Source organism: Phycodurus eques, chromosome 1 (genome assembly GCF_024500275.1).
Source record: "Phycodurus eques isolate BA_2022a chromosome 1, UOR_Pequ_1.1, whole genome shotgun sequence".
Classification (NCBI taxonomy): Eukaryota; Metazoa; Chordata; class Actinopteri; order Syngnathiformes; family Syngnathidae; genus Phycodurus; species Phycodurus eques.
In genome coordinates, this window is record NC_084525.1 from 45,691,079 (window position 1) to 45,717,091 (window position 26,013).

Below are 26,013 nucleotides of genomic sequence, written 5' to 3' on the forward strand. Positions count from 1 at the left end.
CTATGTGAGGGAGGGAGTGTTCAGCGAAGCTAAGAAAGTTAGCAAGCGACTTAATCTGCCCCTGGAGACACTGCGCCATTGTCAGCTGTCAGTGCAATTTATCCACGTTTCTATCATCTTCTACACTGCTTCAGCCAGTCTCTGCCTCACTTCGTCTTTTTTTTATATTAATTGACCTCTCAACTAAAGATTTTTATGACAGAAAAATTTTTTCCAAGCTTCAAAGTCACAGTGGAGCTGCGCCAGGCCCTTCTCAGCCCCTCTCCATTGACAGGTTTTCTCATCATTGGTGGGGAATATTTGGTTTTCAATTAACGAATTTATTCGTCAATGGCAGGGATAGAGTTGAGTGGATCGTCCTGATTTTAGGGTTCGAAACAGGTGGGCGCTGGCAATATTAAATTGTGATGTGGAACAGAATATTAGCCTATCAAAGAAGTATCCAAGATTGACGAACACAGAAACGACTGTAAATGAAAACAATAATGTCTTAGCCAATGTCGTTTTATGTATAGCAATGGGTTCCCTAGACGGCAAGAAGTATTTCCCAAAGCATGTTTTTATTTATCAACACCACTTCCATCAAAATTTTTCTTTCTTTCTTTATTTTTTTGACAATTGTGCAAAAAGATGCAGAGTCCTCTCGCACTTACACGACCAGAAGGCGCACTTAAAAGTCTTAGATTTTTTCTCCAAAATGGATGGTGCGCCTTATAATGCGGCGTTCCTTATGTGTGAACCAAGTTCCAAAATCTATAAATGTTGTGTGATGAGCACTCTGCTTGACAGACTGGAAGCATTTCCTGCCGACACACTGCTTATATAGAGGAAAGGCGGACGTGACTGAGTATAGCATGCGGACGTAAAGAGGGAAGGGTGCGCGTGAAGGAGGACGCTAAAGGCACGTCCACAGTAGGTATATAGCGCTGGGGTGTGCATTGTGCAAGACAACATCAGTTTGGCTAAGGATCCCCGAAAATGGCACCTACGAAGAGACGCGCTTACGAAGTACAGTTTAAACTGCAAGCTGTCAGTTACGCGGAGGAACATGGGAATCGAGCGGCCGCGAGATAATTCAAGATAAACGAATCCATGGTTCGCAAGTGGAGGAAGTAGGAAAACGAGCTTCGCCAAGTCAAGAAGACAAAGCTGAGTTTCCGCGGAAACAAGGCGAGGTGGCCCGAGTTGGACCAACTCGGGCAATGGATTAATGAGCAAAGAACAGCCGGGAGAAGCGTCTCTACAGTCAGCATTCGACTGAGGGCAATAACGCTTCCAGAAGAAATGAAAATCGAACATTTTCAAGGAGGTCCGTCTTGGTGCTTTCGTTTTATGAAACGACGCCATCTATTCATCCGGGCAAGGACTACCGTGGCGCAGCAACTTCCGGTGGATTACAAGGAAAAGATGGCCATCTTCCGCTCCTTCTGCAGTAAAAAGATTGCCGACAAATACATCAGCCCAACCGAATCACCAACATGGACGAGGTGCCGCTACAACCGAACTGCTGCCTTTTTTAAAACATTGTTTTAGCGTGCATGCATCCTATCATATGTTTTAAGCCCAGCGTATGTTTTACCATGCCTGCGCCCAATAATACAGTGCACCTTATGTGTTAAATACAGAAATAGACCCAGTACCTGAGGCTGCGTCTTTTAATACGGTGCGCCCTATGGTCGTGAAAATACGGTACGTCCATCGGGGAGGGCTGCTGACAAATTTTTTTTCGCCAATCAAAAACGGTCCAAAGAGAACGTGTGGGGCAACTTGACATTCAAAATCTATCCCTCAAGGAGGGAATGCAATAATACAGCCCCCCCACTGCATAACAACACATAAGTCTCAGGCTATATAGTGAACATTAGGGCTGAACTATACAGTGGAACTTCGACAGAATGGACTGTCCGTTACATTGAAGCACTTTTTTTTTTAGGCCAAATGCATCCATATTACTTTACAGCACAAAGTTGGAGTTGTTTTTTTTCTTCAGTGGCCTAAAACGGCCAGTACAGTACAAAGATATGTAAATAAATACATAACAAGCTTTAAAAAAAATTAAAGTTTCACATTTTTACCTAAAATTACCACGCCAGTGTGCTTGGTCATGGTGACTTTGTTGACGTACAGTAGATCATTATAGGCGAGTCGCTTACCTGAGCCACGAGGAATTGTTGCGCTCCCGAGTTCCAAATCGGTTGCCAAAGGCAAACGGCTTGACAAAAAAAAACTAATATTGTACAACAATAGCGTGTTCCAGACTCCAAAGACGTGTTTTGTGTTCCTCTACCCCATGCCGCTCTCTCTAGCTCTATGCACAATAGACAGTAGATAGAACAATCATCCCATGGCCGCCACTTCAATGCGCTACATTCAACATGGCCGCCACATAAGCACAGGAGGCGCGTCTTTTAAAACTGGATGTATTCATATTGTATTTCAGTCCCATTCTCAGCCTACATTGCGCCGCAGCGCCAGTAAACATCCATCCATCCATTTCCCAGAATCAGAATCATCTTTATTTGCCAAGTATGTCAAAAACACACGAGAAATTTTTCTCTGGTCGTTGGAGCTGCTCCAGTACGACAACACACAGCCATTTGACAGAACATAATTTTGAGACATAAAAACACAGTACTGAGAGTCACTGAGCAATGAAAGGTTCCCGGTAATGCCGATAAATAAAAGTTTTTTTTATTATTTTTATTTATTTATTATTATTTTTTTTTACAATTGTGCAAATGATGCAGTCCTCTAGCAATTTAGAGAAGTTTGAAATGACTAATAGAGCAATAATCTGGTACAGTGACCATTGTGGAAATGGCACAGAGACTTCAAGAAATGTAAGCAGTTTAAAGTGACTAGTATTGCGATAATCTGAAACAGTGTCAATTGTTCAACTGGTGCAAATACTTCTGAAGCACATGAGTGGCCAGGATTGGTCAAAAACAGACATGCAAATAGTGCTGAGTGCAGACTATTTCGTAGTGTGGATGAATAATGTACAATTGGCCCGACAGAGATGTGACAACAATCTCAACACAAACTTCGCAGCATGTTACAATGGAATTGTAAGTTACCTGTTTAAGAAGTTAATGGCAAGAGGGAAGCAGCTGTTGAAATGTCTGCTAGTTTTAGTTTGCATTTTTCAATAGCGCCTACCTGAGGGAAGGAGCTGAAAGAGGTGGTGACCAGGATGTGGAGGGTCGAAGAGGATTTTGCATGCTCTTTGTTCTGGCAGCGTGCAGGTCCTGAAGGGAGAGTATGGGGGGTACCGACAGTTTTTTTCAGCAGTTTTGATTGTCTGTTGCTATGGAGTTGGTGCTTTTTTGTGGCAGCACCAAACCAGATTGTGATGGAAGAACACGGGACTGATTTGATGACTGCTGTGTAGAACGACCTGAACAGCTCATGTGGTACCCCGTGCTTCCTCCGAGGCCCCAGGAAGGACATCCTCTGCTGGGCCTTTTTGAGAATGGACTTGTTGATCTCCCACTTCAGGTCCTGAGAAACTGTAATTCCCAGGAACTTGAAGGTCTCGACAGGTGACACAGCGCAGTTGGATAGCGTGAAGGGCAGCTGTGGTGAAGAATGCCTCCTGAAGTCCACAATCATCTCTACAGTCTTGATCGTGTTCCACTCCATGTTGTGTCGGCTGCACCACACTTCCAGCCGCTCCACTTCCTGTCGATACGCAGACTCTTATCATGAGGCCGATGACTGTGGTGTCGTCTGCAAACTTCAGGAGTGTGACAGCTGGGTGCGTTGAAGTGCAGTCGTTCGTGTAGAGAGAGAAGAGCAGTGGAGAAAGGACACAACCTTGGGCCGACCCAGTGCTGAAGTGTAGTCCCATGTTGACTGCATCATATGCAACATGTTATTGTTCTCTGGTTGGGGGATGGTCGCTTGTAGTTGGTTAGCAATTGTAATTCACGCCAGACTAACTTAGTTGTTAGCGGTAAACTGTTTTTCCATCTTTTCTGCATAATTTCTCTTTGCGATGTTAATTTCTGTAGTCAGATGGTTTCTAGCACAATTATTTAGGGCTCTTTCCCCACTTCAGTAGGCGTCCTCTTTAGACTGGCGAAGTTGCTGAAGTTTGTCAGTGAACCACGGCTTGTTATCGAAGGTGCGAAATGTCTTGGTGCACACAGATCTTCACAGAAACTGATATAGGATGTGACAGTCCGTGTATTCATCTAGGCTGCCAGTTGAAGTTTCAAAGACAGGCCAATCTGTGCAGTCTAAACAGTCATGAAGTTCTAACTTTGCTTCATTTGTCCACCTCTTCACTGTTTTCATCATAGGCTTCTCACATTTAAGTTTTTTCCTGTATGTTGGTATTAAGTGAATTAAGCAGTGATCAGATGAGCCAAGAGGGGGATAGCATGGTATGGATCATTTAGCGTGGTATAGCACTGTTGTTTTTCCTGGTAGGACAGTCAATCTGTTGCTTGTATTTTGGGAGTTTGTGGTTGAGTTTAGCTTTGTTAAAGTCCCCAAGAATAATGAGGGGTGAATCTGCCTGCTTTTTTTCAAGTTTGTTTACTTGTTCAGCAAGCGTTAGCAGTGCGGCATTCGTGTTAGCTTGGGGAGGAATTTAGACACCCGCGAGTATGAATAAAGCGAACTCGCGCGGTGAGTAGAATGACTTACAATTAAAAACCAGAGACTCCAAGTCATGGCTGCAGTGTGTGTTGAGCTCCGTCACTTTGTTACACCGTTTTCCGTTGATTTAGAAGCATATCCCGCTGCCTTTTGTTTTCCCCAATAACTCCGTGACACGGTCTGTTCGGTGTAATTGGAAGCATGCATTGGGGATGCGTTCACAAAGCCATGTGCCATCGACACAAACATAGACAGTATTAGAGACGATGTAATCAAGGTGACCAGACTTTTAGGTGCTGTCTTGGAATTCATCCTGCTTATCCTCACTGGAGTCGCGGGGGTGCTGCAGCCTATCCCAGCTGACTCTGAGTGAGAGGCGGGTACACCCTGAACGGGTTTCTAGCCAATCGCAGGACCATTCCGACTCACATTATCACCTATGGGCAATTTAGTCTTCAATTAACCTACCATGCATGTTTTTGGGATGTGGGAGGAAACTTGAGTACCCAAAGAAAACCCATGCAGGCACGAGGAGAACATGCAAATTCTATACAGGCGAGGCTGGTGTTGCGAGTATGCCCTGCCGGAGCACATGGCACCCAGCAACCCCCAATCTCTGACTATTCTGCATTCTTCCAAGCCGCCATGCTGTGGAAGACAGACACAAGGATGCCTAAGTTATATCATACGGACGCTAAATTAATTATCAGCCAGTTTGAAGAATTTCCTCATCAAAGGGGAAGGACAGGACAGCTGGTTTCTCACCCGGACACTAAGTTAATTAACTTTCACCCCCAGCTCCCCAGCAGAGACTTGTCTCTGCTCACCAACAGGCCATTTGGCCCTTTCTGGTCTGGGACAACTGGTGGATCACAAGCAACACACGCAGGCAGTGGAGAGTTACTGCACCCAGCGATTGAGAGTTACTGCAAATATAGCTTCACTGAATGTGAATGTTGTGACGTTTTAAGAACTTTGCATGAATGCTCCCAGTGTCTACCACCACACCAATGTTACTCGTGATTGTATTTCTTCGAATTTTAATGTCTGATCCCCTCCTTGAGCCGTCACCTTATCGTGGTGGAGGGGTTTAGGTGTCCCAATTATCCTATGAGCTAAGTTGTCCTGGGCTTTATGCCCCTGGCAGGGTCACCCATGACAAACAGGTCCGAGGTGAGGCACCAGACAAAATACGCTCAAAAGACCCCTTATGATGTCGACAATAATTTCCCTCGCCCAGATACGGGTCACCGGGTCCCCCCTCTGGAGCCACCCATGGGGCTCGGCCGGCAGAGCCCAAAAAGGTAACGTAGGTCCCCCTTCCCATGGGCTCACCACCTGTGAGAGGGGCCATCGGGGTCGGATGCAATGTGAGCTGGGGCGGTGGCCTTGGCGATCCTATCCCCAGCTACAGAAGCTTGCTCTAGGGACGTGGAACGTCACTTCTCTGGTAGGGAAGGAGCCCAAGCTGGTGTGCGAGGTCGAGAAGTTCCGACTAGATATCGCCTCCACACACAGCTTGGGCTCTGGTACCAATCCTCACGAGAAGGGTTGGACTCTCTTCCACTCTGGAGTTGCCCACGGTGAGAGGCGCCGAGCAGATGTGAATATACTTATTGCCCCCCAGCTCAGCGCCTCTACATTGGGGTTCACCCCAGTGGACGATAGGGTAGCCTCCCTTTGCCTTTGGGTGGGGGATGGGTCCTGATTGCTCCGTGTGCTCGCATAATTAAGAAACTTAAAAGAAATCCAAGACAAAGGCCTGATCTCTTCCGCCCGGAGATTCAGAGTTATGAAGGCAGATTCATGCTCTAGTTCCTGCTCTGTTTCTGCGGTCATGTCCTGGTTGACCACTCTCGACTCCGACGGTCTTTCCCGCCTCCCTTTTTTAATTTTTATTTTAGTTTTTTTATTCATTTTTGTCTCCTCATAGTTCCCCGGCAATAAGCCTGCGGGTGTACACCGACCGCTCCAGCCCAGAGTCAGCTGGGATAGGCCCTAGTGAGGATAAGCAGTATGGAGGATGGATTCCTGCAAGTTACGCTCTCAATCATGCGTAAAAGCGTGACCTGCCAGCAAGCCCAACGGCAACTCCCCGCATCCGTGTGACCACCAATTTTAATTTTTTGGGTCCTTTCCCATTTTACTTCCTCTTCCTCATCTTTTCCCCGACTATTCAACTTCCTGGTCCTCATCTGAGATGACCGAGAAAGAACACCTTGGTTACCAAGTGATCCACTAATAGTGTGTAAACATTATAGCAACTATCAGAATAAGTACAAATTGGTGCATTGTAGCTTGGGACGGGTTTAATGATCATCCGGGTCCCAACTTTATTCTCTCTCAACACTCATCAGTTCATTCATGCTTATCTCACGAGTTAAGCCATTTACTCTGTATCTCGCTGTTTTGTTGTTCTTGTCTTTTATTGTGTAGTTAATTCCATTTGCATTTTTTCCCCATTTTCCCTGTAGTTTAGACAGTAAATGTTCCACCTATCAAGCATTATATTGTGTCCTGTGTGTTTGAGTCAAGGATATTGACCTCTGTAATTGAGGACTAATTTTACAGAACTGTGGCAACCCGTTCAGACGAGATTAAGCCACCGAGGTTTTTCATCGTTTTGCCCTGCTGTTAGCTAATCAACGATGTGGTTCCCCATTTTGATGCTCACTAAACATCCTTAGTTACCACATCCTCCCGTTTTAATTGAAAAGGACCCCAGGGAACGAAGGAGAATGCATACGTTATCCTGTGACCCCTTACGACATTAATTACGTTTTTTAACACAAATAAATGGTACACACTTTTAACATCGTTTTTAAATACAGTAGCAGTTAAATATTCAGTCTATCTCAATTTAAAATATGTAGTCAAAGCATATACAAAACTAAGAGCTTATTGATGATTAAGAAAAAGTGAATAATCATGATAAGTATTCCTGTCAATATGAATTTTACCCCAGTGATAAGGTGCGAGAAACATTTTAAATGTATCCTGATACAATAAGTGCTTGAATTTTACCTTAAAAATGTGTAGGGCGGAACCCTGTGCACAAAATTTGTCTACATGTTCATGCGGCACTCACATAAATACTGTACACTTTTTCTCTCTTCCGTGCACTCAGACAGGATAGTGAGAAATATAATAAATATAATTTAAAACATACAGTACCTTCAAGGCTCCATTAGCGTTTCCAACAATCAATCAATTTCAGATGTAGATTGGATTGCAGTCTTGGTGTTTGCAGTGAGGACATCCATCAAGGACTGTTTGTTTCCGATGATGCTTTTTATCATTCCCAGAGTTGAATTCCATCCGGTTGAAATGTCTTGCAGAAGTGACTCCTTCTTTTGTCCAAGTTTAGCTTGTTGTTGCTCTAATTCTGCAGCGTTTGCTGGACAGCTGTATTATTGGTAGATAGCATGACATCGCGTGACATTAAAAAAAATACATCAGCCTATCATCCGTCCCGTCGCTTGATTGATATAATCGATGACATCTGAATTTTTCTGACACTTAGGTCAAGCACATGCGCAAACAACGGCGCTAAAAGGTAACTGCAGTTGTGCAAACAACGGCGCTAAGTGTGTCAAAACTAACAAGCTTGTCAGTGAGTTACCTCCAATTTGTATCTCTCGGTGTTTTCTCTTAAACTTAAGAAAGGGAATAAAAATTAGTGGGGGAGCTGGACCAAGTAAGAAGACAAAAACTTACCACTTTCATACAGAATGGGTGGAGGAGTATTTTTTTCACGATGACATTTTCAAAATGCCTATGCCTCATCTGCCAGTCTGCCATCACATTATCAAAGAAGGGAATTGTGGAGCGGCATTTTAGGACTGTGCATGGAAAATACTGCACTGACTTCGCGCCAAAAAGCGAGCTGAGAAAGAGAGGGGTGAAAGAACTAAAATCAAAGTTGTCCGGACAGCAGTTATTTTTCACACAACATACTTCAAAAGCGAAAGCCGCCCCCGAAGCATCGTTCCGGGTGAGTCACGTCATCGTTAAGAACAAGAAGTCCTTCCAAAAAGGAGAAATGGCCATCGTTGAAGCAGCTGACGCATTGTTCCGGGATTTTAAGGATGAGATTTTGACGCTACAAGCCGACATTGAGCTGTAGTCCAGAGCTCATAGACAGTTTTGGAACTTACTCACAGAGCTAAAGTACCCCAACATGTGGAAATGTGCTCCCTTTTTGACTGCATTATTCGGCTCCACTTATTTATGTGAGTCAGCCTTTTCCCACATGAAGATCATTAAGTCCAAGTACCGTTCCACCCTAACTGATGAACATTTGGAAGTGTGCTTGAGGCTGGCTGTCAGCAGCTACTCTCCGGACTATGCATCCCTGGCTGATTCACTTCAGTGCAAGTCATCGGAGTAAACTCGGGTAATGACAAAACATTTACATTGTTAATTATGTTGTGTTGTGCGAGATTGGCTCATGCGGTGATGCAAGGTACATCAACATACATTGGTGCTCAGCTGTGTCTGCAGCCCAGAATCTTAGCTCACTGACTGCGCTCTGAAACCGGAGACATGGTCGCGGCCCCCACCCCCGCAAAAAAAGGTAGATCGCGGGAGGTTGGCTGCTTGAAAAGTAGATCTTGGGGCAAAAGGTTTTGGGCATCCCTGCTCTATTGGGTTAAGGTCCGGTGATTGGCTTGGCCAGTCTAAGACCTTCCACTTTCCCCCCCCCTTATGAAGGCCTTTATTTGTGTTGGCAGTGTATTTTGGGTAATTGTCTTGTTACATGATGAAGCTTGTCCCAATTACTTTGGATGCTTTTTTATTTTTTATTTTTTATTGCCAGACAAAAAGGTTTGCCAACCTCCCTAGGGCAGGGGTGACGGTATCACAATCCACTGTTCAAAGAAGACTTCGAGAGAAGAAATGTAGAGGCCAGACCTCAAGATGCAAACCATCCATCCATCCATTTTCTGAGCCGCTTCTCCTCACTAGGGTCGCGGGCGTGCTGGAGCCCATCCCAGCTGTCATCGGGCAGGAGGTGGGGTACACCCTGAACTGGTTGCCAGCCAATCGCAGGGCACATAGAAACAAACAACCATTCGCACTCACAGTCATGCCTACGGGCAATTTTAGAGTCTCCAATTAACAAACATGTTTTTGGGATGTTGGAGGAAACCGGAGTGCCTGGAGAAAACCCACGCAGGCACGGGGAGAACATGCAAACTCCACACAGGCGGGGCCGGGGATTGAACCCCGGTCCTCAGAACTGTGAGGCTGATGCTCTAACCAGTCGGCCACCGTGCCGCCAAGATGCAAACCACTTATCAGCAAAAAGAATCGGAAGGCCAGATTGGATTTTGCAAAGATATACAGAGATGAGCCACATAAGTTCTGGAACCACGTTTTATGAACTGATAAGACTGATGATTAACCTCTACCAAATTGATGGAAAGGCCAAAGTATGGAGAAAGAAAGGATCTGCTTATGATCCAAAACACACAAGGTCATCTGTGAAGCATGGTGGAGGTAATGTCATGGCTTGGGCTTAGCTATAGGGTCGGGAGGGGCTGCCCCCCTTTTCTTTGTGGTCTTCCAGCCAGTCGGGTCGGGCCCGCTGGAGGGTTGCCTCTTACGTCACACACTCAGTAACATTTTTATTACTCACACTGTACATATTTTGCACATTGGGCAGATTCACATCTCATTCAGTGTCCCCTGGGGGGCTGGCATGAGACATGATGAGGCAGACGCCAGGCCGGGTCCTGTCACATCTGTGCTGGTCTCCAGTCTGGTTGCCCCCTTTCTCTGCCCTAACCGTCCTCCAGTTTTAATGCATCATACACCCATGAGTAGGGGGGAGGGCGGTGTCGGGGTGGGGAGGACACTCCTCCATGTGTTCTGGCACTCCTGCTCTCTGGCCCGCCATGCCTTTCCTCCACAGATTTTTAATGCACTCCATACATTCACACATCCTTTGGGGAGTTGGTTGGCCTGGGTGGGGGTGACGGTTGTGGGACATCATAGCCCCGTGACCATCTCGCCTTACCCCTACCAGTCTACTCAATTTTTAATGCACAACACCCCACCACACAATCACGGTACTGAGATAATAGTTTCCAGTCGGTGACATGTCCTCACCAGGTGTCCCCTCCTCATCACAAATAAGAACACGATTTGACTATTGTAACGTTACTTGTGGTCAAATATCTAGACTAACTATTGTCCTCCAATGGTTCACACCCCTATTCCCCTTCTCCTTTTTGTCCCTCTGTATGTCCCCTAAAACCCTTTTCTGTCCAGCTGCATTTTTAATAAACATCAGAATTAGAAAATTAAAAATAAGCAGAGGGAGTATTTCAAACTCCCCTGTTTCACAGCAAAACTGTTCCAGCACAAAAGGCATAGAGATCCACGATTCTGCATGGCCGTGCAAAATAAATAAGTAAATACTGTAAATATAAAAAAGTGTGTATAATTGAGCTCCTCTATAATGAGGTCTATGTTAAAACCCAGGAAACAATACGAAGCGTCATGACTAATGTGAATTCCGGTGAGTTTGGTCATTCACAGCGGATTATATAGCTGAATATATTATTATTTTGCAATCAAAAGCCATTCCTTAATGTTGTTTTTTCTGGATTATACAATGAAAGTTACTGTTTGCAGTATTTATCGAACCTCTTGCTGCTGCTATACGTCAGAATGCTAATATTAAAGGTATTTGCTCACTAGTGACAGAACACAAAATCAATTTATATGCTGATGATATTTTTCTTTACTTACAGGAACCCAAGTATTCTCTTCAGGCAGTCTTCAATCTCATTAAAACGTTTTCACAAATATCAGAGTACTTGTTGGATTTATCTCACCAAACATTATAATGAATAAACACAAAAGGAATGAAGACGTTGGTCATTTTACTCATGAGGAGGGCGCATGGGAGATTGTTCAGGTTACAGCCTCTCAACACGCTCTAAACAATCTCTCCCGTCGCTCCTGCATTTATTTGAAAATAGGGAGGTTTCTAAGTTTACAAGACATAACGTACTAAGCTACAAGACACAACACACTAAGGGTAGGGTTTCAAGGTGAAAACATGGCACCTGCCACGTCCCGGCCACGTCCTTCTCTCAGATGATTCCTGCTGAGTCATCTTCTTGAAGGCGAGACATCTTTCTTTCTAAACATTGTCCATAATACTAATGCAAGCTAAGCAAATAAATGATAACTTCTACAATATATCTAACAGTACTCTATTAACTGGACAAAATCAACAATACTCCCAATAACAGCTAACTCATGGACTCCTGCATATCACGTCTCAGATTACCCTATTCCTATAGGAAACATTAAGATTTAGGTATCAATATATTGTCAAAACTCACAGAGCTAACCAATCTAAATTACTCACCACTTTTGGAAAAAATCTCACTTGATGCTGGAATAACTTGCCTATGTCATTACTGGGAAGAATAGCTACAATAAAAATGAAAACCTTCCCTCAAATATATTATTTATTTTCAATTATTACATTTAAGACCACATTTAAATGGTTTCAAATCTTAGATTCTCCTGTAATAAATTTTTATTCAAAAAATAAGAAAAATAGAATCAGTCTATCCACACTTCAGAAACATAAACAGGAGGGAAGGCCTAAATGCTCCCAACTTTAAACCCTATTATTTAGCTAACCAATTACAATACCTCATCAAATGGTTACACCACAATGAGGAGTGTGATTCTTGGCTAGAATTGGAACAAACAGACTGCAACAACATTTAACTACCAAAACCCCCATTTATTTCTACAAGTCTTAAACGCCATACATGTTTCAAGAATCCAATAATCGCATCCACCTTCATGGCTTGGTGGCAAAGGATCTCAATTAACTCCCAGTATGCTCTCCCCAATCTGTCATAATCCAGATTTTGAAATTAATAATATACTCCTTCATTTTAGTACATGAGAACAATATGGAATTAACCACCTACAACAACTATTTAACAATGTTTTTAGGACACGTGATGAACTGTTCCAAGAATTCCAAATAACAGCCGGAAACTTTCTTCAATACAATACATTAAAAGCAGCAATAAAAAAAAAAATGCCAACACTCCAGGGCACCCTCGAACTGCCGGAGATCGGGGTAGGGCCAAGGACTGCCAGTCATAGTAACAGGGGGGAGGTGGGTCTCACTTAGTTGCATGGCGGTGGTCCTGAGGCCGGGCCCCCCCCGGCTGGATGACTGCTAGGTGTTGGGGCTGACCTCTCATGGCCCGCGGCTGCTCCTTGGGTCCCCCCCTTATCGTTCCCTTGTTGGGTGCCGCTATCCGCCCTCCTGTCCAACAAACAAGGGACACTCTCCTGCCCTCGGGCTGGGCAGGGACTGGCTGCATCGCGGGCCCTGCAGGTTGGTAGGGGCATCTGGCTCTCCTGGGGGTGAAGGGGCGTGTTTGGGGGGGTGGCATTGGGTCCCTGCGGCCACTATTGGGTGTCCAGTTGTCGGGGCGCCTCGGTAGGGCCGGTGGACCGACCTGGGTCCCGCGGTGTGGGACGTGTCCCGTCCACCGGGCTGCTCTCTGGTGGACCTCTGGGCCTGATCCCGCCCCTCGATTTATTGGGTGGGGTCCTCAGCCTCCGTGGTGCGGCCACAGCAATTATAGGACACTTCTGTCAGTCTTTGCGCATGTAAAACGATGTCAATTCACTTGCATGTATCCGCAGACTCTTTCACTGGGTGTGGGGTCAAGCACTTACTGCGACAAATAACTAATGAATATGCAAATCGCTTGTGTATCCCCTCATTTATACTCTCGTCCTGTAGACTTAATAATTAATCCTCTCCCTGTCCTGTTCTATCTTGTCCTGTCCTTCCCTCACAGGGTGTAGCACTACAGCCCCATGCAACACTCATATTTAATGTTTTATTGTTGTAGATAATGTAATGATTTATTTCTCTCATCCTGTTTACAATTAGTGCTTTGTCTTTTGTCTTTGATTCTCTCTCCCTTCTAGAAACTTTGTTCTGTTCGACCGATCAAGTCTGATTCTCAATATACCTCAATTATAATACTAAGAAACTACAGCGGAAGCTTAAAAATTCCACTGTGACACAGTAAAACTGTTCCGGCATAAAAGGGATACAGATTTTCCATTCTGCGTGACCTAACAGCCGAACAGGATAAAAAAAATAAAAAAAGATAAAAATAAAAAGGAAGTTACAGTTGCATAAATGCTGCTTTTCACAAAAAAAATAATTATCTCCATATTCTGTGAGAAAAAAAAAAACGTAAAACTTACTTGACTGCACATAACTAAAAAATAGAAAAGGATAGGATCTAACTTTTTTTTCTTGATGAAAGAAGAGAGTCCATCCTTTAAATAATTTAGTAAATTTGGTATGTACATGGCGGAACGGTGGGTGATTGGCTTCTCCTCACTAGGGTCGCGGGCGTGCTGGAGCCTATCCCAGCTGTCATCGTGCAGGAGGCGGTGTACACCCTGAACTGGTTGCCAGCCAATCGCAGGGCACATACAAACAAACAACTATTCGCACTCACAGTCACACCTACGGGCAATTTAGAGTCTCCAATGAATGCATGTTTTTGGGATGTGGGAGGAAACCGGAGTGCCCAGAGAACACTCACGCAGGCACGGGGAGAACATGCAAACTCCACACAAGGCGGGGCTGGGGGTTAAACCCGGGTCCTCAGAACTTTGAGGCTGACGCTCTAACCAGTCGGCCGCCATGTACATAGTCATTGAACACAATATTCTGTAGGCCTTGAAAGATCGGTCAAAATCCTCAAAAACAGGTGGTACTCGGGGTAGTCTTTTCTGAAAACAGCTAGCATTCGTATGATGTTTAGTGATATCACTGCAAAAGAGGAGCTATTAACAGTACTGCCCATGAAAGAACAGACACGAGGAGAGGACATATTTCAGACGTTCAAAAACTTTATCGAGAAAACCCAGTCTTTTCTGAAAACAGCAAGCACTGAATGAGTTAATATGGGGTGCGGTGTGTCCATTCATGAAGAAAAGAATTAATTAGATTTTCGCAAATGGATGCAATATGACGAAGTGAAAATTTTAAGGGGGTCTGAAAACTTTCCGTACGCACTGTATGTCAAACATGCCAATATGTGAGGGAGGGACCAAGGGAGACTCAGACACAGACAGACTACATACACGTGGACATTGTAAAAAGAAAAAGTTCCGTAATGTAAGATATGGTAAATGGACTGCACTTAGAGTGGGTACAGAAACTATTCAAACCCCCTTAAATTTTTCACTTTGTTATATTGCAGCCATTTACTGAAATAATTTAAGTTAATTTTTTTCCTCATTAATGTATACACAGCACCCCATATTGACAGAAAAAAAACTGAGTTGCTGAAATGTTTGCAGATTTATTAGAGAAAAACTGAAATATCACACAGCCATAAGTATTCAGACCCTTTGCTCAGTATTTAGGAGAAGCACCCTTTTGAGCTAATACAGCCATGAGTCTTTTTGGGAATCATGCAACAAGTTTTTCAGACCTGGATTTGGGGATCCTCTGCCATTTCTCCTTGCAGATCCTCTCCAGTTCTGTCAAGTTGGTATGGTGAACGTTGGTGGACAGCCATTTTCAGGTCTCTCCAGAGATGCTCAATTGGGTTTAAGTCAGGGCTCTGGCTGGGCCGTTCAAGAACCGTCACAGAGTTGTTCTGAAGCCACTCCTTTGTTATTTTAGCTGTGTGCTTAGGGTCATTGTCTTGTTGGAAGGTTAACTTTTGGCCCAGTCTGAGGTCCTGAGCACTCTGGAGAAGGTTTTCGTCCAGGATATCCCTGTACTTGGCCGCATTCATCTTTCCTTCGATTGCAACCAGTGGTCCTGTCCCTGCAGCTGAAAAACACCCCCACAGCATGATGCTGCCGCAACCATGCTTCGCTGTTGGGACTGTATTGGACAAGTGATGAGCAGTGCCTGCTTTTCTCCAAACATACCACTTAAAATTAAGGCCAAAAAGTTCTATCTTGGTCTCATCAGACCATAGAATCTTATTTCTTACCATCTTGGAGTCCTTCAGGTGTTTTTCAGCGAAGTCCATGCAGGCTTTCATGTTTCTTGCACTGAGCAGAGGCTTCCATCGGGCCACTCTGCCATAAAGCCCCGACTGGTGGAGGGCTGGAGTGATGGTTGACTTTCCAGAACTTTCTCCCATCTTGCGACTGCATCTCTGGAGCTCAGCCACAGTGATCTTTGGGTTCTTCTTTACCTCTTTCACCAAGGCTCTTCTCCTCCGATTGCTCAGTTTGGCCGAACGGCCAGCTCTAGGAAGGGTTCTGGTTGTCCCAAACGTCTTCTATTTAAGGATTATGGAGGCCACTGTGGTCTTAGGAACCTTAAGTGTAGCTGAGCTTTTTTTATTACCTTGGCCAGATCTGTGCCTTGCCACAATTCTGTCTCTGAGCTCTTCAGGCAGTTCCTTTGACCTCATAATTCTCATTTGCTCTGACATGCACTGTAAGCTGTAAGGTCGCTAAGTTAGGCCGAATGGCCAGCTCTAGGAAGGGTTCTGGTTGTCCCAAACGTCTTCTATTTAAGGATTATGGAGGCCACTGTGCTCTTAGGAACCTTAAGTGTAGCTGAGCTTTTTTTATTACCTTGGCCAGATCTGTGACTTCCCACAATTCTGTCTCTGAGCTCTTCAGGCAGTTCCTTTGACCTCATAATTCTCATTTGCTCTGACATGCACTGTAAGCTGTAAGGTCTTATATAGACAGGTGTGTGGCTAATCAAGTCCAATCAGTATAATCAAACACAGCTGGACTCCAATGAATGATCAGAAGAAATGGACAGCACCTGAGTTAAATATGTGTCACAGCAAAGGGTCTGAATACGTATGGCTGTGTAATATTTCAGTTTTTATTTTTTAATAAATCTGCAAAAATTTCAACAATTCAGTTTTTTTTCTGTCAATATGGGGTGCTCTGTGTAAATTAATGAGGGGGGAAAATGAAAAATGATTTTAGCACATGGCTGCAATATAACAGTGAAACATTTAAGGGGGTGTGAATACTTTCCGCACCCACTGTATATAGCGCTTTAGCTACACTATCACAGTGCCCAAAGCACATTACAAAGCCTCACATTCACCCATTCACACACACATTCATACACCAATGGGCGACTGCTGCCATGCAAGGCGCTGCCAGGCCCACTGGGAGCAAATTCGGGTTCAGTGTCTTGCCCTAGGATACTTCGACATGCGGACAGACGGAGCCGGGATTCGAACCGGCAACTCTTCGGACACTGGACAACCCACTCTACCTACTGAGCCACAGCCGCAGACAAGGTAGAATCTGCACATTCGACGGATTCTAGTGGCAAAAATAATCCTCTATTATATGGAGGCATTTTGTCATCAGAAAATAGGATCTAAACCAGAGCGAGGTGTTGCGCACCTCATGCTTCGCAAAATTGCAATGAAACAAGGCAGCAACAGACATTTTCCACCACTTGAAACTATACCACCGCGTACATCAGGCAACATTGCACAGTAAGTTGTGAGAGCCATTATCCACAAATGGTGAAAACATAGAACAGTGGTGAATCTTCCCAGGAGTGGCCGGCCGACCAAAATTATCCCAAGAGCGCAGCGGTGACTCAACCAAGAGGTCACAAAAGACCTCACAAAAACAACCAAAGAACTGCAGGCCTTACTTGGCTCAGTTAAGGTCACTGTTCATGACTCTACCATCAGAAAGAGACTGGGCAAAAATGGCCTTCATGGCAGAGTTCCAAGACAAAAAATACTGCTAAGCAAAAAGAACATTAAGGCTTGTCTCAATTTTGCCAGAAGACATCTTGATGATCCCAGAGACTTTTGTGAAAATACTTTTTGGAAGGTGTGTATCCGATTACATCTGGCGTGAAAGTAACACCACATTTGAGAAAACGAACATCATACCAACAGTAAAATATGGTGGTGGTAGTGTGATGGTCTGGGGCTGCTTTTCTGCTTCAGGACCTGGAAGACTTGCTGTGATAAATGTAACCATGAATTCTGCTGTCTACCAAAAAAATCCTGAAGGAGAATGTCCGGCCATCTGTTTGTGACCTCAAACTGAAATGAACTCGGATTCTGCAGCAAGACAATGATCCAAAACACACCAGCAAGTCCACCTCTGAATGGCTGAAGAAAAAAACAAGATAAAGACTTTGGAGTGGCCAAGTCAAAGTCCTGACCTCAATCTTATTGTGATTTTTTGGCATGACTTTAAAAAGGCGGTTCATGCTTGAAAACCCTCCAATGTGGCTGAATTACAATAAGTCTGCAAAGATGAGTGGGCCAAATTTCATGCACAACGCTGTAAGAGACTTGTTGTTATTCGAAACGCTTGTTTGCAGTTGTTGCTGCTAAGGATGGCCCAACCAGTTATTAGGTTTAGGGGGCAATCACTTTTTTCACACAGGGCCATGTCGGTTTGAAATTTGTTCCCTCCCTTAACAATAAAAACCTTTGTTTAAAAACTGCATTCTGTGTTTACTTGTCTTTGACTCATATTTAAATTTGTTTGATGATGGGAAAAACAAATATGCCAAAAAATTAATCAGGAAGGTGGGAAACACTTTTTCACACTACTTTACATCAGGATTCTGTTCCACCGCCAATCGTGGAAAAAGTCCTCAGAGGCAGATATCTCGATTGATCACATGTTCTCACGAAACTGAAGACAACGAAACACTTCCAGATAAGCACCGATGTAACCAGAGTGTTTCCAAAGGTTGCCGGGGCTGTGAGCGATGTAAAATGTCAAAATTATAAAAGGACTTCTTGCCATCTGGGGAACTCACTTTTCTGCGGGGGGAAAAAAAATTATATTGGGTAAGACGCTTGTTTTTATTTATGGTTCTTTCCTTGTTCCTGAGTCAGGGCACTTTTTAACTCACTACATTCTGTTTCACGTCACAATTCACGGTGTCGTGACTCAGGAGACGTTAGTTTCACGCATGAAGAGTTTCGGTCGTAAATATTGAACACATTCAATATTTAAGATTATCTGCTCAACCCGTTTTGGAACCTATTATCGGGACAAATCCACTCTTAACAGACACCAGACCTAAGGATAATCTTATAGGATAATCTTATAAGACATAAAATGGTCTGGTGTTTGACATTTTTGGTCGAGAAGAGGCAAAATAGGGACATAAACACACCGATTGTCTTTGTGTGTATCGGGCTTAAAAGATGATTGGTGGCGATGGGTAGAATAAGTAGGTTTTTCACAAACTGCATGAATCAATGTTTGGTGTGGTATTTAGGACATGCCCACACAGACGGCTTGGCACCGAGAATAACAATGAAGACACAAAATTGCATGAGGAGGAGATTTAACGTCTCTGACGCTTCCACAGATACAAGAAGACTCAGGAGACCCTCTCCCAGGCGGGACAGAAGACCAGTGCGGCTTTCACCACCATGAGCTCGGCCATTAGCAGGAAGCTGGGTGACATGAGGTATGGCACTGCTCGGCTGCAGTTTACTTTTAGACATTTATGTAGTCATGAACTCTTTTGAGCACGTTTGCTTAACCTTTTTTAGAACCTCTTGGGTTTAGGTCTGTCCGCTGCTCTGTTTGGCTATACTTTTTGGTTTTTGATATAGTTCACTCTTTTACAACAAAGATTAAAGATTTTCCAAAATTAAGGCCGTAATTCTCCTTAAAAATGCAAAACTTAATCATTTAATGCAGTTTGCAGCAGTGCCCTGTGCCCTTTTCAAATTTATTACCCTTTGGACACCTTTGTGAAGAAAATGTACACGCACAAACAAACTGTATTTTAAAAAAATATATATACAGTGAATATTAAAAGTCTGCAGACCCCTTTTAAAATGCCAGGTTTTTGATATTTCAAAAATCTGGGACTAAGATACCATTTCAAAACGCATGTGTGTGTGCGTACGTGCGCGTGCATGTGAGTGCCATCCTCGTGTTTCGCAGTGACTTCCTTCATTTGATAGCTTCCTAACACTATCGCTAGCAGTTTCCATGCACTTAGAAGCCATTCCGAGGGCTAATTGAGTGTGTGTGTGTGGGGGGGGAATAATATACACTATCTTAAAGGTCTATAGGACAAAGATGTTATGTGGTCAGTTAAAATTTGTATTTCCCTTGTCCATCCATCCATCCATCTTCTGCCGCTTATCCGAGGTCGGGTCGCAGGGGCAGTAGCTTCAGCAGGGACGCCCAGACTTCCCTTTCCCCAGCCACTTCATCCATCTCTTCTGGGGGGATCCCGAGGCGTTCCCAGGACAGCCGAAGGATGTAGTCTCTCCAGCGTGTCCTGGGTCGTCCCCGGGGTCTCCTCCCGGTGGGACGTGCCCGGAACACCTCACCAGGGAGGCGTCCGGGAGGCATCTGATGCCCCAACCACCTCATCTGGCTCCTCTCGATGTCAAGGAGTAATGGCTCTACTCTGAGATCCTCCCGGATGACCAAGCTTCTCACCCTATCTCTAAGGGAGAGCCCGGACACCCTGCGGAGGAAACTCATTTCGGCCGCTTGTATCCGGGATCTCGTTCTTTCGGTCACGACCCACAGCTCGTGACCATAGGTTTACGTAGATCGACCGGTAAATCGAGAGCTTCGCCTTTCGGCTTAGCTCCTTCTTTACCACAATGGATCGATACAAAGTCCGCATCACTGCAGACGCTGCACCGATCCGCCTGTCGATCTCCCGTTCCATTCTTCCCTCACTCGTGAACAAGACTCCAAGATACTTGAACTCCTCCACTTGGGGCAGGATCTCATCCCCGACCTGGAGAGGGCACGCCACCCTTTTCCGACTGAGGACCATGGTCTCAGATTTGGAGGTGCTGATTCTCATCCCGGCCGCTTCACACTCGGCTGGAACTGTTCCAATGAGAGTTGGAGCTCACGGCTTGATGAAGCCAACAGAACCACATCATCTGCAAAAAGCAGAAATGCAATACTGAGGCCACCAAACCGGACCCCCTCTACGCCTCGGCTGCGCCTAGAAATTCTGTCCATCAAAGTTATGAACAGAATCGGTGACAAAGGGCAGCCTTGGCGGAGTCCAACCCTCACCGGAAACGGGTCCGACTTACTGCCAGATATGCGGACCAAACTCTGACTCGGTCGTAGAGGGACCGAGTCAGCCCGTATCAGGGGGTTCGGACAGCCCGTATCAGGGGGTTCGGTACCCCATACTCCCGAAGCACCCCCCACAGGACCACCCGAGGGACACGGTCGAACGCCTTCTCCAAGTCCACAAAACACATGTAGACTGGTTGGGCGCACTCCCATGCACCCTCGAGCACCCTGCCGAGGGTGTAGAGCTGGTCCACTGTTCCACGGCCAGGACGAAAACCACACTGCTCCTCCTGAATCTGGGATTCAACTTCCCGACAGACCCTCCTCTCCAACACCCCTGAATAGACCTTAACAGGGAGGCTGAGGAGTGTGATCCCCCTGTAGTTGGAACACAGCCTTCGGTCCCCCTTCTTGAAAAGGGGGACCACCACCCCAGTCTGCCAATCCAGAGGCACTGTCCCCGATGTCCACGCGATGTTGCAGAGGCGTGTCAACCAGGACAGCCCTACAACATCCAAAGCCTTGAGGAACTCCGGGCGAATCTCATCCACCCCTGGGGCATGGAACATGGTCCACTCGGACTCGATGTCCCCCGCCTCCCCTGGAACATGAGCAAAGTTCTGTCGGAGGTGGGAGTTGAAACTCCTTCTGACAGGGGATTCCGCCAGACGTTCCCAGCAGACCCTCACAATACGTTTGGGCCTGCCACGTCGGACCGGCATCTTCCCCCACCATCGGAGCCAACTCACCACCAGGTGGTGATCAGTTGACAGCTCCGCCCCTCTCTTTACCAGAGTGTCCAAGACATGCGGCCGCAAGTCCAATGACACGACCACAAAGTTGATCATCGAACTGCGACCTAGGGTGTCCTGGTGCCAAGTGCACGTGTGGACACCCTTATGCTTGAACATGGTGTTCGTTATGGACAATCTGTGACGAGCACAGAGGTCCAATAACAGAACACCACTCGGGTTCTGATCGGGGTGGCCGTTCCTCCCAATCACGCCCTTCCAGGTCTCACTGTCATTGCCCACGTGAGCATTGAAGTCCCCCAGCAGAACGATGGAGTCCCCAGCGGGAGCACTCTCCAGCACCCCCTCCAAGGACTCCAAAAAGGGTGGGTACTCTGAACTGGTGTTTGGTGCATAGGCACAAATTACAGTCAGGACCCGTCCCCCCACCCGAAGGCGGAGGTAGGCTACCCTCTCGTCCACCGGGGTGAACCCCAACGTACAGGCGCCGAGCCGGGGACCAATAAGTATACCCACACCTGCTCGGCGCCTCTCACCGTGGGCAACTCCAGAGTGGAAGAGAGTCCAACCCCTCTCGAGAGGACTGGTACCAGAACCCAAGCTGTGCGTGGAGGCGAGTCCGACTATATCTGGTCGGAACTTCTCGGGTGACCCTGACAGGGGCATAAAGCCCCAGACAATTTAGCTCCTAGGATCATTGGGACACACAAACCCCTCCACCACGATAAGGTGACTGCTCAAGGAGGGGGTATTTGCATTGTTTGTTATGAAATACATGCACGTCACTTCCAGCAAGTTGTCAACTATAGTTTAGCTAAAAATTAATTTTTATTACGCGCATTGAGCACTCCCCGAACATACTCAAAGCTCAAGACACCGGGGTGTGACATTACAATTGCCAAACACAGCGCGCTACACTCTATACGCAATGACGTGCCTGTGTTGGAATATGAGGAGGAGGAGGGTTTTGACGTACAGGAGCACCCAACTGAACTTGGCATCGTCAAGCCGTACATGTTTGAGCTGATCAGGAGTTCGGAACCTGACAGTGACGACGACGAGCAGCCAAGTAGCAGCTGTACAACAGAAAAAGAGAGCGGCCACTGAGCACCCAACTGAACTTGGCATCGTCAAACCGTACATGTTTGAGCTGATCAGGAGGTCGGAACCTGAGAGTGACGACGACGAGCAGCCAACTAGCAGCTGTACAACAGAAAAAGAGAGCGGCCACTGGGTCGATGTGACGGTATGTCAAAAGCATGTCTTTTTATACAGTCATGGCTAGAAATAATGGCACCCCAGTGCCAATATTTTTTAGCACGATTATACATATTATATATTCTTATATGTTTCAGTGACAGCGTATTTCTATATATTGTGTGCCCCTTGCTCGAGCAGCTTTATAACACGCCGCAAAGTAAGTCTTTACCGTGTCTGTTGACTTGTCGTATAGGCAAGAGTACAGACGACAGTACTGAAAAGTACTGCGTGGGTCTTTTTTTCCTACTGCCCAGTGCATAATAACCATAATAGTTGTAAGTATATCCAAGAAAATCCTCACATCTTGTCAGCGCCGCTTCGCTGCTGCACCGTGGTGGCTGCGAGATTTAGTTCTCTTGCTGGTAGTTGAGGTCACGATGGCCGTAGGAAAAATAGTTGGCACCACAGCTGGTTTCAGCCTCTGCTTAACTACACCTGTGTATCCAATGCTTTCTGCTAAGTCTTTCTCAAAACACGCCGGTTCGACGTGATCACCACAGCATTATCACAATTGTCCATAATTGATTAGCCATTCTGCTATCCTCCTCTTCATATCAGATTCTGTGGAATCTGCTGCCATCTTCGTACATCATGTTGCTTTTCTTATACTGTTGTAGCATGCATCGGTTGTTCAATGAATTGACTTAATTTGTTGTAAGATCACGGAAGGGACTGCCAGCAATTCCTCCCGTAACCACTTGTCTGATAAAGTGAAACTAAATGTTGGCATTACCTAGTATACAATATATGTAGAGCTGGTCCACTGTTCCACGACCAGGACGAAAACCACACTGTTCCTCCTGAATCTGAGATTCGACTTCACGACGGACCCTCCTCTCCAGCACCCCTGAATAGACCTTACCAGGGAGGCTGAGGAGTGTGATCCCCCTGTAGTTGGAACACACCCTCCGGTCCCCGGAGGGTGGTCCACCACCCCAGGGGGGACCACCACCCCAGTCTGCCAATCCAGAGGCACTGTCCCCGATGTCCATGCGATGTTGCAGAGGCGTGTCAACCAGGACAGCCCTACAACATCCAGAGCCTTGAGGAACTCCGGGCGAATCTCATCCACCCCCGGGGGCCTTGCCAACGAGGAGCTTTTTAACCACCTCGGTGACCTCAACCCCAGAGACTGTCAACCCTGACTTGTCAAGCTATTCCTAATTAAGTTAGTCCAAACCTTCTTCTCCTTGTACCCAGTGGGGGTCTTGAATTATCTCTCTTTGTCTTTAGAAGGAAGGATGAGGCGCAACAGTATTACTGACGGCTGGTTTGGATGGCCATTTTTCCTTTCAAGGTAGGCTTGGAGTTGCATTTTAGGTATCTCCTATTTTGTTCAGTGTTATTTCGTCTGTGAGTTGTGACCTCAAAAAAAAAGGGGGCTGTTTCATTTGCAATGCAAGCCCAAAATAAAATGAACGTACAACTATGTTAAAATGGTACTCACAAATCCCCAGTTCAGTCGATAGATAATGCTGGCGGCAAGAGAAGCACCCACTCCATGCGGGCCTCTAACCAAAGCAGCTTAGCCAAAGGTCAAACCAGACGAGTGAGGCGACTTACTATCCACAGCAGAGCCCAAAGAGAGTATCCATAGCCTGCTGTAAATTAAAGTCTCTCTTTAGTTTTGAATTATATTTAAAGCTCTACACTTTGCATACAAGAGACAAACAAAATGCTAGCATTAACATTAGCATGCTACATCGCTAATCACAATTAGTATTTTTCTTTCCAGCACAAAACATTCCTCTGAGCACACTAAAAAAATACATCAATACTTACTTTCAATTGGATGACAAATAATCCAAAACGAACGAGGAGACTCTGTGGCGACTGATACTGTATGTTTATGAGAATTACTTCTTCCTCTTTGGCTTGCTTCCCTGCTTTTAGCCACAGTCCAAAATGGACAATCATTGAACTGGTCTTTTGAGAACGTTCATGTTAGACTACGCCCACCACTACCTAATTGGACATTAAAGGTCAATCTGCCAATCAAATGAAAGACACTAAAAAGATTGACATGTACAAGTTAGGTAATGAGAAATGAAAAATAAACTGCACCATCATTGTACATTTTACAAAGTTGCTATGAACAAAACATCCATCCATCCACCCATCTTCTTCCGCTTATCCGAGGTCGGGTTGCGGGGTCAGTAGCATTAGCAGGGAAGCGCAGACTTCCTCCCCAGCCACTTTATCCAGCTCTTCCGGGGGATTCCGAGGCATTCCCAGGCCAGCCAGGAGAGAGTCTCTCCAGCATTTCCTGGGTTGTCCCCGGGGTCTCCTCCCGGTGGGACGTGCCCGGAACACCTCACTAGGAAGGCGTCCGGGAGGCATCCGAATCAGATGCCCCAGCCACCTTATCTGGCTCCTCTCGATGTAAAGGAGCAGCGGCTTTACTCTGAGATCCTCCCGGATGACCGAGCTTCTCACCCTATCTCTAAGGGAGAGCCCGGACACCCTGCGGAGGAAACTCATTTTGGCCACTTGTATCCGGGATCTTGTTCTTTTGGAAAAGAACGGCACGGAATGGGAGCTCGACAGGCAGCTTGGTGTAGCGTCTGCAGTGATGTGGTCTTTGTATCGTGGTGAAGAAGGAGCTAAGCCGAAAGGCGAAGTCCTCAATTTACCAGTCGATCTACGTTCCTACCCTTACCTATAGTCGCAAGCTGTGGGAACGAGACCTATTCAAACTGTGTTTTGATATGACATTGATACTTTTTTATTGGTTTTAGTTTTCTTGGATACGACTTCAGTTTAACATGAATTTCAATTTAATTGCTTAATGGTCAGAGGACAAAGATGTTAAAATGTTTCTTTAACTCTAGAACCCCTATACAAACCACATCTGCCATTTATAAGTGATTATGTACCAGATATACAGAACTTAAATCGATAAGTATGATTTAGAATGTGCCTTCTGCTTTTTGCATCTCGCGTCTTCCGGTCTTCAGCTCTATCCGGCGCTGTGACGTAACACTCGCCAAACAGCCTGTTCGTTCGGCATTGTGTGCTGTTTTTCCCGTCCTTGTATATTTGTTGTTGTATGACTTAACGATTTCACGATGGTTTATTGTGTGGCATTTGGTTGTACAAGGGGTTCAGGCAGTGGCAAGACTTTCTTTGGCTTTCCAAGTGAAAAAGGAGACCACATCGATGGGGAAAGTCAATCGACAGGGGAAGCTGTCTTGAGCTTCGAGTATGTTCGAGGAGTGCTCAAGACGCGTAATAAAAACTTCACTTTCACTTCACTTTTCTAAACTTATAGCTGACAACTTGCTGGAAGTGACATGCATGTATTACATAACAT

At 45.6% G+C, this 26,013-nt stretch overlaps 1 protein-coding gene across 6 annotated transcripts in view; it reads left to right on the plus strand.

Annotated features, from left to right (window-relative positions):
* LOC133411620 (tumor protein D54-like) overlaps window positions 1-26,013 on the plus strand; it is a 132,505-nt gene that overhangs the window by 60,265 nt on the left and 46,227 nt on the right. For 5 of the 6 annotated variants that reach the window (XR_009769685.1, XM_061694195.1, XM_061694203.1 and 2 more), the window contains one exon: window positions 18,989-19,090. The exons of the other annotated variant lie outside the window; for it this stretch is intronic. Coding sequence is in view for 4 of the 5 variants with exons in the window: in XM_061694195.1 (XP_061550179.1) it covers window positions 18,989-19,090 (102 nt within the window). In the remaining variant the exon portion in view is untranslated. The remainder of the gene's footprint in view (window positions 1-18,988; window positions 19,091-26,013) is intronic. 6 annotated transcript variants of the gene reach the window in all.